Raw genomic sequence first — 13,086 nt, forward strand, 5'->3', positions numbered from 1 at the left:
GGGAACCCGACCCGACCCCAACCCAAACTCCACGCTCACTCAATCTGACCCAATTTCGAAACGACAATTTAGATGGGCTGGGTTATATATAGTTGAGAGATTTAGAGGGTGGTTGCGTTAGGGTTGACCATCCTCGACCCTTGGCTCGGGCTATCGGTGCACCCCTAATTGGAATAGCCACTCACTTCTAATCATCAATCCGAGGAGTTGATTTAGTCGGGCCTACTAGGGCATAGTGGGTCAAAAATTAGGTTGATTTGAATCATCCATTTCAAAGGCCTTGGTTAGGATCACGTATGATCAAAAAGTAAGTCAATCATGCAAATGCTAATATCCATAATTTATACTTTTTTGTTCATTTACATTAAAAAAAATTAATGATTACATGATTGAACAGATTTTGGGTCATATGGGATCCAAACTGAGTCCCATTAAATGAACAGTTCAGATCAATCTAAGGTAGGACCCACTATGTATTGGTGTTTTACAATGAGGCATTGAGGCTGCATCCTGCCGAGCATTCCTTTCACCAATCAATATAAAGCATTGGCCATTTTGATGGCTTAACCAAGTGGACCTTTCCTAGGCCGATCGGAATCGAGGATTCTAATGATGCCAAAGTATGAGCAATACCTCGAAGGCATTAGATTAGTTGGCAGTGGGTAGGGATACGGACAACCATATAGTGGAGGGAGATTTTCATAGTTCACTGAGATGAGATCTTGGACCATGTGGAGGTCATTCACCTTCATCATGTCAAGAAGTCGGCAAATGGAGAAGCAGACCATCTAGCGTGCCTAGATCGACAGCCTTATACATTGGAGGGAAATTCCCTTAATCATATGCTTGTATGTGAGATCACCCCATCCTTGGAGATTTTCAGAGTTTATTGATGAGATCTTGGACCATGTGCGAGTCACTTAGTTCGCTCTCATCACATCAGGAGATCGGAGAATGGGGAGGCAGACCATCTAGCGTGTCTAAATGAGCATTAAAAAATTTCGATTAGCAATTGTGTATTTGTGGTGATTTTCTTCTTTTCTTGTTCCCTTTGTTTCCATGACTGCCTCTGTAACGGTCCCGACTTTTTTATAAAATTTCACCATTTTTTAAAAAAAGCAGTGGCCATTTTGTCTTAGATATCCATATTTAGTAGTGCCTAAATAGTTAATTGAAATGATATATTCGCTACTTTTTTTTATATAGAGGGGGTTGTCCCAAGGTTTTTTTTTTTTTCCAAAAAAGACAGGCTAATACATCACTTCCCATTGCAGCTTTGGGCTAAGAGTCCATCTATGATGGGCCCACGGCGAAACTTCCTCTAGGTCCCTGTACATTTGTATTGTGGTGATTGAAGTGGAGTAGGTGATGACCAAAGTGGGTAACTCCGTAACTGGAATTAAAATCCCAGTGGGCCTTTTACTGGGCTTATAAGAGCTGTACCCATTTGATTTTCACAGTACAGATTGGAGTAATATGTATGGGGCCCACTCAACTTCTATCAACCTTTTCCTCTCTTTTTTTTTTAATTTTTCTTTTCTTCAGAACTCAAACTATAATGCCCCTCCAGCTATATGGAAACAAATTTTTACCCTCTCCTCCCATTACTGGATGTCTTATTGTTTGGCACTAGTTCTAGCTAAGGTTTGAATCTAAGCATCATATGAGAAAAATAAGCTTTCAACAAAAATATATTGATTCTCATTTTTGTTTCTTACAAGGATTGAAAAAAGCATTCTCATTTCTTTAATTCCACTATCCTGCACTCCCTCCTTTACATCATTTAGTGGACAAGTTAGGAGAAAGTTAGTAGGCCTAACCAAGGATTTTTAATAAAGATTATTAAATAAGAATAGCGCCACGAGAATCTTTATTAAATGTTTCTATTGGGAATGTTAGACATGGGGATGGTTATCTATTGGATAGCCATCTCCTTCAACAGCAGGTTTCCGGTTACAACAAGAAGCTTGTGCCACTCCATCTTCTCATCCATCGTTTTCCAATTGCCAGATTCCATTCATTCATTCTATACCCTCACCATCGTCATTACAGGATTTGAATGTAAATCTTGGATCAAGGAATCACAATCAAGTTCTTACAGGATTTGAATGTAAATCTTGGATCAAGGAATCACAATCAAGTTCACAAATTTGATTATCTAGAATTCCAAGATCTCTATAATAGATCTAATTAATCTATTCTGCTAGATTTATTTTGAATTAATATCATCTAATCATGCAAATTATCTAGAATATAAAATAGATCAGGAACCCATCTCGAGCCTCTGCGGAGGTCGATCGATCTGGCTTGGATCTTCTACTGCCTCTCTAGGTGGCCTGTTATATGATGGAGAAGATATTCTTATAGTCAGTTAGATGGCAGTAGAGAGATGTCTCACAATTCCATTCGTATTAAAGTTTAATATATCTAACGAACTATTAATCCTAATCCTAATGTAGTTAGACCCAACCTGCACATAGCCAGGCACCAGGTAGTTCCTCTAGAAACCTAAACTATTAATTTCAAAACTCTTCCTATCTATTAGTTTGCAAATTGTTGCCTTATACCATTTATTTCTCACTATGCACCTGCTCATCGAATTGAAAACTTTCAACCTTCTTTCCATCACATTAGGCAATACATTTACTTTCAAAAGACAAGCTTTACATATGAAGAAGCTTTAAACAAAATTGAAATTGAAGTTAATGATGCTTTCTCAAGAACTACTTAGCCGTGTTAGTCAAGCTGCATGGATTCTCAGCAAGGTTCACACATTCGACAAATCTAAAGCAATCGATGAGGTGATCTATGGTCATTCCTGCTGCCTGCATAAATGAATATACTATCACTGGACCGACGAATCGGAACCCTCTTCTAATTAGATCCTTGCTAATGGCTTCTGCTTTAGGGGTCCTCAGAGGAATATTTCTTGGGTATCTATATCTACTGATGTTGGGTCTGTAATTCATGTACCCCCAGAGATAGCTACTAAAAGACCCAAATTCCTTCACAATCTGCGTCCATTTATAAGAAATGAAAAGGAAATATGTAAGAAAGATTAAACATGAATGTTCCATAGAATGAATCAGTGAACAAATTATAAACACCATGGGCACAAAAATGTCTCGGGTAATTTCTCGGCAAGGGAAGATCTCTAGAAATTTTAATTTTTTCTTTACATTTTTATGAATTGGTAAAAAATTGAAAATTGAAAAAAGGGAAATGATATTAGCACAACCAAGTCTTGATGTGTTCATCAATGCATATTGTCTTTTAGTATTTAAAGAGCTCTTAAAGGTTATTACAGTTGGTTTAGGGTTTAGGGTTTAAGGTGTCACAAACCACTTAAAAAAGAAAGGAAAACACTTCCACTGTTGGATTTTTTTTCTTTTTTTCTTTTTTTGACATTTTGTGGGGTTACGAGCTCGCTTCCTTGTCTTTTGCGCATGTAGCACAACATGGGATTTCGTCTTTATCTTCCAAAACGAAATCCAGTTTCGTTAAAACATGGGATTTGCTAGGCCATTGCAGGGAAAGTCATTTTGTGCCTGACTTTTGCATGAAAGCACAGCCACAGGTGAAAGCCAGCCGCGAAATGGCTTTCCGCAGAATTGCCTAGCAAATCTGATTTATTAAAATTTAGAAATTCTTGGTAAAAAACTCTAAAATGATTTAAAAACATTTTTGCCATCTCACAGTTTTTGCACCATAACAAATTAGCTATTTTGTATTAGAAAGCTAAAATATATGTGGCGCTATGGGTGCAACTCTGGTTTGGTTCAACCCAAAAAAAAAGTCGGGTTAGGTTGGGTATCTTTCAGGTCGGGTTCAGGTTTCCTAACCCGGGTTAAGTTCGGGTCGGGCTTGGGTTGAGGGCTCGGGCAACCCGACCCAAGTGAAACCCGACATTTTTTTTAGTTTTTTTTATGATTTAAAGCTTTAAAAATCGCTGGGTTGGGTTTGGAAAAAGGCTTCCTCAGGTCTGGTTGGGTCGGGTTGACCGTCATTGGGTTGGAACTCAGGTCAGGTCAGGTCGGTTTTGGGTTGAGTAAATGGTTCCTTGGGTTGGGTTGGGTTTGGCCTCAACCCGACCCTAGTTGCACCCTTAGGTGGCGGGGAGCTTCCTAACAGGCGTCTCTAACCAGCCACTGAATGGACACAGGTTCATGGGCAGTATGTTCAGACAAAAATATCCTTATAGCTTTTCTAAATGACCGACATATCCTTTCATTGGTAAAGGTGGGATTTTAGGACTGTTAATGGCATCCTAACTCCTAAGCATCCTATCGTTCACCATTTTATTATTACGAGTTCTCATTGAAGTTTCTCTTTTTTATCAAAAGATTGTGTTTTTTTTTTTCAATATTTTGAAAAACAAAGTATGTTGGGATGCCATGATTCGTGAAATGGGTGGGATGCCATGATTCGTGAAATGGTTCCCATTTTGGGTATGTAACCCTGTCTGAGAGATTGCGTTTTACACACAAATTGCACCTAAAATGCAATTGGGTTAGACACCCAAACGGCCATTATTAGTCTTGGACGCCATGTTTGGACTGCTATTTGCAACAAAATATTTTCCTTGGAATTTTTTTTGTTTCCATAATTTAGTGGACATGATATGATTATGGCTTATTTAGAAGGACATCGTTATAAATTAAAGGTCCTGTACATCTTGAACTATGATGATGCAAGTCACTTTTTCATATGTGATGAAATTAACATGTAAAGGAAATTCTGAAAAAAAAAAATAATCTCGAACTATGATGGTTCAAGTCACTTTTTTCATGTGTAATCAAGAAATATAGGAAATTCTGGCAAAAAAAAATTCTTTTCCAAACTTTTGCAGAAAAAAATCCTGAAATCCAAACATGGCCTAAAGTAAGCAACATTTCCTCAAAACTTGCCTTTAGAATGCCCCTAGCATTGTCTACTATGCACCTCACCCTGCTCTCTGCTAGCATAAGCTTCTTGTTGGAACTTATCTCTATGATCTTCTTCTCCTCCATCTTGGTAACAACATTGGCATCAAATCTAGAGAAAACTTCTCTGTAACAATCCAATCATATATCAAAATTATATATAATGCTCAAAAAATGATACTCGAAAATCAGATGACTCTTTGATGCCTAGTGATTGGATCCAATCATTCATCTCAGGATAAATAACAATAAAAAAGAAAAATCTAAATGCGTCTAAGCATATAATTTTAGTTACTGAATAGAGAAAAGGAACCTGTATAGCTCCCTTCTGCTGAGAATTTCGGTCCAATTTTGATCCATTAACATGCCTGATAAAGCGAGTAGCTCAAACAACTGGCTGTGCCATAATTATTAGTAATAATTTAATTAGGATTCGATAAATAATTTAAACTTTTATGGTGCATAATTAAGCAAAAAGCAAAAGATGAAAAAAAAAAAAAATGCTAGCGAAAAAAGCTCACCTATCATCATAAACAGGGACACCCCAACGCTCGTCGTGGAATAGAACGTAGACCTGGTCTGTGACAACATATGTCAAATTCCTCACTTTGATTTATTCTTCCAAAAAAAATGTTTTCCAAACTTCATTTTCCTTGTTTTCTATCGCAACATTGTGACACTTGAATGTCCTAATATATGTAGAAGGTAGACGACCTAATATGAAATGTTCACACTGAAGTATGATGATACCACTTGTTGGGATTATAGTTAGCAAAACGCGCGTGATTCGGCAAAAAAATGGGATGGCAAAAATTCGAGTTTAATACGGTATTGGTTCAAAAAACGTAGTAAAAAAACGGAAACACAAGAAAATGCGTTTAGAATCTAGTCATTCACAAAATATGGTAGGGGTAAAAACAGAAAGTTGGCCAAAAAAACATGTTTTAAAGGTGTTTAAAACATTTGCCTCAAAAAACTAACTTTTATTCAGTTTTAAAGTTTTAAACGGCACACCAATAAAACACGTTTTTTAAAAAAAAGGTTTTTTTTTTTAAACGGAGTTTTGCTAACTATGGCTGGGACCCGGGTAGAACTCACCCTAAAAAGTCAGCTGTTAAGGAGAAGGTGCCCAAATCCTTATAAGCCCTACACATGGACTCCTATCATACCACAGTTAGATGCTAGAGTTTGCGCCTGGTTAAATTTGAAGCACAATGTGATAGATTGCTGCTCGAGCATTTCAATGGTTTGATCAAAGATTAATTCTGCACCAACTAAGCTTAAGAAACATTTTAGGAAGTAAGCTGACACCTACCGCCCCTTGTTTTGACATTGGCACTCTTCTTTATTTTAAATGTTAGTGATAGGGTGATAATACTAACCTCATTGACACTTTCCTTTTCTGTTGGCTTGTAAATATACAACCAATTGGAGATTAAATGTTATGACTCTAAATGATTAAACAAAGTATTCTCTCTCTTACAATGTGGTAAAATCTAAAGATAAAGATACAGCTTACCACTACCCTTTGTAATCCAATGGCACCTCTTCAAGTTTCCATCTCTAGAATCCAAGCTCCCTTTTCCAACATCAGCAACAGAAGCCTCCCTTTTCTCAAGAGATCCAAGCCCATGAAGAGATGCTTGAACCTTCCTATCCCAACGAGAAAGACAACTGTTGAGAGAAGAATCGTTTGAACACTGAGACAGAGATAGAGATGAGAGTGTTAAAGATGAAGTGCTCTTATGAATCCCAATTGGGTACACCTTTTGGAGGTGCTTTGATAAGGAACTGTTACTGGGTTTTTCCCTCTCTCTCAAACTTCGGCACCTCTCCAAATCTTGTCGTCTCACATTTCCTGTATTCATTCTTAAGAAACAATTCAGGCAGTTGATACCGGTAGATGTGAATGTGTGTTGATATTTGGAGTCTTGGGTTTTTAATATGGAAGAGAGATCAAAGGACCCAAAGCCTAATTTGTTGGGTGGAATGTAAGTTCACGGCAGATTAATGAAAGCTACTTTGTGACTAAAGAAACTAGAATTGATATTGTAATTAGAATTTAGAAATGTGTAATGATGTAATCTATCCCATAATTTCTAGTGTTATCAAATTGACTAATGTAAATTCATACTATTTCTTTCCTTTTCATGAGATGAGATCTACAAGGACTACTCTGGCCCAGTTCACAAGTAGACATGATTGGATCGTTGGATTTTTCGACTGGCATGAATCTGTCTATTGTTTCCAGTGCAACCATAATTGAATGATCCTAAACCTTGATCAGGCTTGATCCCAGAGATATGATTTGTTGGGTTTTCCCTACAAGTTTGAATGTTGATGAAGGGTTAGGATAGTCCAATCACAGTGGAACAGATAGCGATGGACCGATATTTTGTTGACCCACAAGATCAAATGCCCCGATGTATTAGTTGTGGAGTTTTTCTCAAAATGAGTGAAAATGGGTCCATAACAAACTTAAATCCCACTCTTAAGGAGGCTTGAGAACTTACCCTTTGCCAACAAAGAAAGAGATATCCTATCTATCACGTTCTTTTTAAGTTTTAAATGTTAGATGTAGTAAAAGAGAGGATATCGGTTGGATCGGTTAGTGGGTCAGCTAGGTTGAACCCTTTGACATCAATGCTGTGACCATTAAGCTGCTTTTGGATGGCCAGAATCAGGATCGGTATCTGATTTCGATTTCGATTTCGATTCCTATTCCGATGAAAAAAATTAAAATAAAAAATTTCATTTCAACCGAGACGGAATCAGAATACCACCTCTTGTGCCGGGGAAATGATTTTCACTTGTAATGAAACAAATGGTAAAGAAAGAAACTCTACAAAATTTCTTTTTCCAAATTAAAAAAAAAAAAAAATTCCTGCAACCCAAACTGGGTCTTGGGGGCGGTTTGGATATATGGGGAATTTTTTTCTCTAGATTTTTTTTTCTTTGAAAATGGATTTTCTAGGTTTTTGTTAAACTCATTTTCCATGTAAATTTTTCCAAAATCATATTTCTTGGTTTGCAAGGGAGACTTCTAACCTACTGTTTACCATTTGAGAGAGAGAGAGAGAGAGAGAGAGAGAGATAGTTGTTTGCCATTTTATTGGTTCTGGCCAGTGGCCGCTAAACCACGGCTCTTGAATCTTAGAATCATTTCCACGATCAACGGCATAGGATGATCCAATCATGTTCGGACAAGAGGCAATTAGTGTCATGTGTATGGTGCGCCAAATCAAGTTGCCAAAAAGAGCAAAAAATCAGGCCGTTGACGTATTGATACCCTTATATCTTTATATTGATCGCATCATCAATGGAAAAAGGGGTTTGCTAGGGAACATCGTAGAAGGCATTTCACACACCAGCTGTTGCATGAGAGAGCAGCCACCTCAGATGAATTAAGTGAATAAGGACAAAATCTGTTGAAAAGTGAGCCTATGTGGCTGCTCTCTCATTCAACAGCGGGTCTGCGAAATGCATTGTGCCATGGTCCCTAGCAATTCTCATGGAAAAATTTAATAATTTCACACAATCTTATGCTTTTTATTATTTATTTATAGAGGAATGATAGAATGAAGGAAGCCCTGGCAAAAATCAGCTCTAAAAGCACCCCTATTGGTTGATTTTCGCAAAGTCAACACGTTTTCCACTTTTTTAGGCACATCCCACATTTTCGACATTGGACTTTGCAAAAATAACCAATAGGAGCGCCCTTGAAGCTGTTTTTTGCAAGGGCGCCCTTCATTCTACCATTCCTTTAATTTACATTAGTATTTGGGATTTGGTAGCATCCATCACAAAAGGCATTTCGCATATGGTCTGTCGCATGTCAGACCAACCATACAAGATCACTTTTCAGCAGATTTTGTCTTCATTCACAGTGTGGCTGGTCTTACATGCGACAAACCATCTGTGGAATGCCTTTTGTGATGGACGCTAGCATTTCCCTTATTATTTTTTATTTACTTTATATTAAATTAACTCTATTTAGTATTCATGTTTAAATCTAAAGATTATTATATTTAAAATTTATTAGAATCCATTCATTTGATTATCTTATTTGGTTATTTCTTATTTTATAATTAACTTTTTAGTGATTTATATTCATGCGAATCCTTTTGAATCTCTACATTAAGCTTGATTGATTCATTTATCTATTGAAAATACTCGCTTGATTCAATTGCAATCATTCTTACAACATTTCATTTTCTTGTCATATTATTAATCTATAAACTCATGCATCAGATTTAAATTTATATACTTACTGTCTGCTGACTTGTTCTCTATTAGAATACATAAGTGTGTTGGTTGGTGTTGGGTTGAGTTAAGTTAAACAGCTAAACCCAACCAGAGCCAAAATGCATCTTGGATCTATAGAGGGTCAAGCCAGTCCGACCCAACTTGCAAATAGCTAGGCATCATGTAGTTCGTTTAGAACCTCAACTTGCACATGGCTTAAGCATATGGACTAATTGGTTGTTTCATATGGTACCAGAACTATTGCCTCACGGTAGGTGGATTCAAAACCAAACACCTCTTTGATATTAAAAATCCATGTGTGGGGCCAACTCAAAAGAGGGGCCACATGTGCAACATGTTGTGGAGACCCCGCCAACCCCCTAAAAAAGAGAGAGGCCACAAGTGAGCTTAAGCTCGTTGAGTTTTTACAAGTTTTACGTATGAATAAGCTTTAAACATAATTGAAATTGATGTTAAAGATGCTTTCTCAATAACAACTTAACCATGTTAGTCATGCCGCATGGACACTCAGCAAGATTCACTCATTCAACAAACCTAAAGCAATAGACGAGGTGATCTATCGTCGTTCCTAGTGCCTACATAAATGGATATACTATCGTTGTTATATCCTTGATTATGGCTTCTGCTTTTGGGGCCATCCGGGATATTTCTTTGGCTAATGTGTCTCTATTTCACATGCCCCCAGAGATAGCTACCGAAAGACCAAAATTCCTTCACAATCTGCATCCATTTAAAGGAACTGAAAAAGGAATATATAAGGAAAGGGAAGTGATGTGTGTTTGGCATGGCTTTTCATTCTGCTAAATAAATATGCGAGAAACGGATTGATGAGATCCGGTGAGCAACTCCACTCACTGGCAGAATACCATCTTTTTAGGGTGTAAAAATAGGCCGGGGTGCAACTTGGGTTGGGTCGGGTTGAGTTTTGCAAAGAAATGAATTGGAATCTATCTGAACCCAACCCGATTTCAAAGTAAAAGCTCAACCCGAATTCCCAAAACCCGACCCGAGTTGCACTCCTATGTAAAAAGCGCAAACGTGAGAAATTTTAGAAACAAGCTTGTGATGATGGGTCGGGTGAGCTGAATAAGATTTTAGGGATTTCAATTTTATTTTATTTATTTATTTATTTATTTTTGTCATTCTCTACCCCTAAAAAAAGAGGCCGGAGTCATTATGTAGATGGTTCCCTCCCTCTCCTTCCCCGGTCCACCACTCCACTCCACTCCCCTCTCGTGTATTTATGACTGCTGTTTTTACCCTGCAGGGGGTGGCCAGGGAAGAAAAGGAGGTGAATATATAATTTCCCATTATTGAAATATTAGACATCTTGGGAAAGGGAAATGATATCACGGCAACTATGTTTTGATATTTGCACTGACCCATATTGCCTTTTTAGTATTTAAAGAGCTTTTAAAAGGTTATTACAGTTCCCAAAAAGCTCTCACAAGCCAATTAAAAAATAATAGACAAAGCTTGAACCGCGCAAATAACAAAAAAGTGGTTGTGCTGATATCCCTCTGGGAAAACCCAAATAACATTGGACCAATTTTTAGAATATCTAAGATGCGATTTGGAAATTGATCAAATCTCACTCTCTCCTTGGTGGGGTATGTATTGGAAGTATAATTTTTTCATCCTTGCCAGGAAATTAAATTACACATAGGATGTTAGTTTACAAATTAAACAAGTTACATGTATCTAGTGTAAACTTTATCGTACACATGGGATGTTCCTATATCCAAAGAGGGCCTAAAGTAAGCAACATTTCCCAAAAACTTGCCTTTACCATTCACTTGGCATTGTCTACTGTGCACCTCGATACATGGTTTTAAATTTCGACCGAAATCGACCGAAACCAAAATTTCCCGAAATCCCATTTTTTGCTAAATACAAAATTTCGACATTTTTTTTAAAAAAATTGTTACAAAATTTCGGAATTTCAGTCCGAAATTTTGAAATTAATTAAATACTCTTTTTAATTTCTTACCAAATTTCGACCGAAATTTTGGAATTTCGGTCTTCCCAGGGACAGAAACCGGTATTTTAAACCATGCCTTGATATGGCTTCAAATCTAGCAAAAACTTCTTCTTAACATTCAAAACATATATCCAAATTAAAGATAATTACTATCTTTAATGGTCTCGCCATTTAAGGGATAGATGCCATGTGTTAGGTTAATGGCCATAATGGTCTGGCCATAACCCAAGGGGAGAGCATGCGTTTTTTGGTAACGTTAGGAGGGAGGAAAGGGGGCCTAATGCAAATCAGCAATAAAGGCAAAAAAATCTCTATTATAAATGGCATCTTGTATCGGCTTTACTACTTAGATTTCTCATTTCAACCCACCAGTTTCTGTTCTTAACCAGGTTCCTCTTTCTTCTCCCGTTTTCATTTCAGTACACAAAAGCAGAGATATATAAGAATAGGAGAAATTATATGGTCGGGCAGCCCCAAAATGCAGTGAGGCCCACATTGTTTGAGTGATCCAAGCCATTCATTAGATGGGGCTTGAAATAGATAAACCTCTACAAATCCGAGGTTGGGATCATCCTATGGAGAAGATTTTTTTGGGCGCACCTTATCTATGTCAAAGGCCCATCTAATGGATGGTTTGGATGACCCAAACAATATTGTGGGCCCTACTGCATTTTGGGGCTGCCCATGCATGCACGGTCGGCCACTCTGTAATTTAGAGAACAAGTCTGGACGTACTTCTACGCCCTTTCCTCGTATAATGTCTCATATAAATAAGGGAGATTATTTTTTCACGCCCCCTGTAGGATGGTACGCCTCCCTTGTACGTTGACGCTTTTTGACGTGAAATCACCTTAAAAAGGGGTGTAGCTTTTTTTAAACTGTTGATAGCAATAAATAAATAAATAAAATGATCTACGGTGACATATGACAGAGAGTTTATCTTGCCATAGATTGCTTTTAGTTTAAAAACTCTTCTGTCTCTATCATATGTAGATAGATGGGAAATGTTATCAGCACTACTGTATTTTGATGAGGGCACTCCTCACTTTATTAAAAGTACGGTATGGCCTGCACCATAGGATGATCCAAACCGTCCATTAGATGGGTCACAGCAGAAACAGGTTGTGCCAAAAAATCATTTCGATAGCTTGATCCTAACTCTCCTATCTGAATGTTAGAGGGTTGATCCTAAACCTCTATAGATCGTAGGGTTACGATCAACCTATGGAAAAAAATTTGGAAGCACAACCTATTTAGGCTGTGGCCCACGTAATGAATGGTTTGGATCATCCTATGGTGTGGGCCATATCGTACTTTTAATAAAGTGAGAGTGCCCTCATCAAAATACAGTAGTGCTGATAACATTTCCCATGTAGATAGCTTTTAATGTTTTTTTAAAAACTAAAAGTAAAGCCTTGGGAGTTAAAATAGTAAGCTCTCAACTCGGACCAAATTAATTTTGCATTAGCCACTGTAACACTTTTACCCGGGCTAAAAACATATTTATCATTTCTAAACAAAGTTAGAAATAAAGATTATTTTAATTGTGTTATTTTAGAATAAAGATCACAATCTTAAACGAGAATATAAACTATCTGGAATAAGAACAATATTAACAAGAATTAGTGTTTCAGAACAAGAACACAAACATAACTGTTATATGAATTAGAGATATAAAAGAGAAAAATTTTGGACCTTGCTTCTATCTTTTTTTCTTTCCTGCTAGCTTATGTTTTTTTTTTTTTTTTTGTTACAATTGAATGCACAGAAACTGATTCTTACGTATATTGCTTGACAAATGAATTATATAGAAAATGGGTAAGAGCTCGGTGTCCATCTTCTTTCTTATTCTTCCCTTTCATTTCCTGTTGGTGAAACCGGAAGAACCACCACAGGTGCCAGCTTTGTATGTCTTCG

General features: G+C 37.3%; 1 protein-coding gene across 2 annotated transcripts; it reads right to left on the reverse strand.

The window, feature by feature from the left end:
- Window positions 1-2,595: 2,595 nt before the first annotated feature.
- LOC143878209 (DNA glycosylase superfamily protein) lies at window positions 2,596-6,816 on the reverse strand. Of its 2 annotated transcripts, none has more exons than XM_077380510.1 (5): window positions 6,448-6,816; window positions 5,444-5,501; window positions 5,236-5,319; window positions 4,908-5,049; window positions 2,596-3,014 (listed from the first exon to the last, which is right to left on the reverse strand). In XM_077380510.1, the coding sequence occupies exons 1-5, from the start codon at window positions 6,788-6,790 to the stop codon at window positions 2,724-2,726; spliced, it is 918 nt and encodes a 305-aa protein (XP_077236625.1). In that variant the 5' UTR covers window positions 6,791-6,816; the 3' UTR covers window positions 2,596-2,723. The 2 variants fall into 2 exon arrangements, with proteins under 2 accessions (XP_077236625.1, XP_077236624.1); XM_077380509.1 differs by having other exon boundaries at window positions 6,442-6,816.
- Window positions 6,817-13,086: the final 6,270 nt, after the last annotated feature.

This window comes from Tasmannia lanceolata, unplaced genomic scaffold (genome assembly GCF_043159265.1).
Source record: "Tasmannia lanceolata isolate RefF3 unplaced genomic scaffold, GAP_Taslan_0.1 ptg000006l, whole genome shotgun sequence".
Taxonomy (NCBI): Eukaryota; Viridiplantae; Streptophyta; class Magnoliopsida; order Canellales; family Winteraceae; genus Tasmannia; species Tasmannia lanceolata.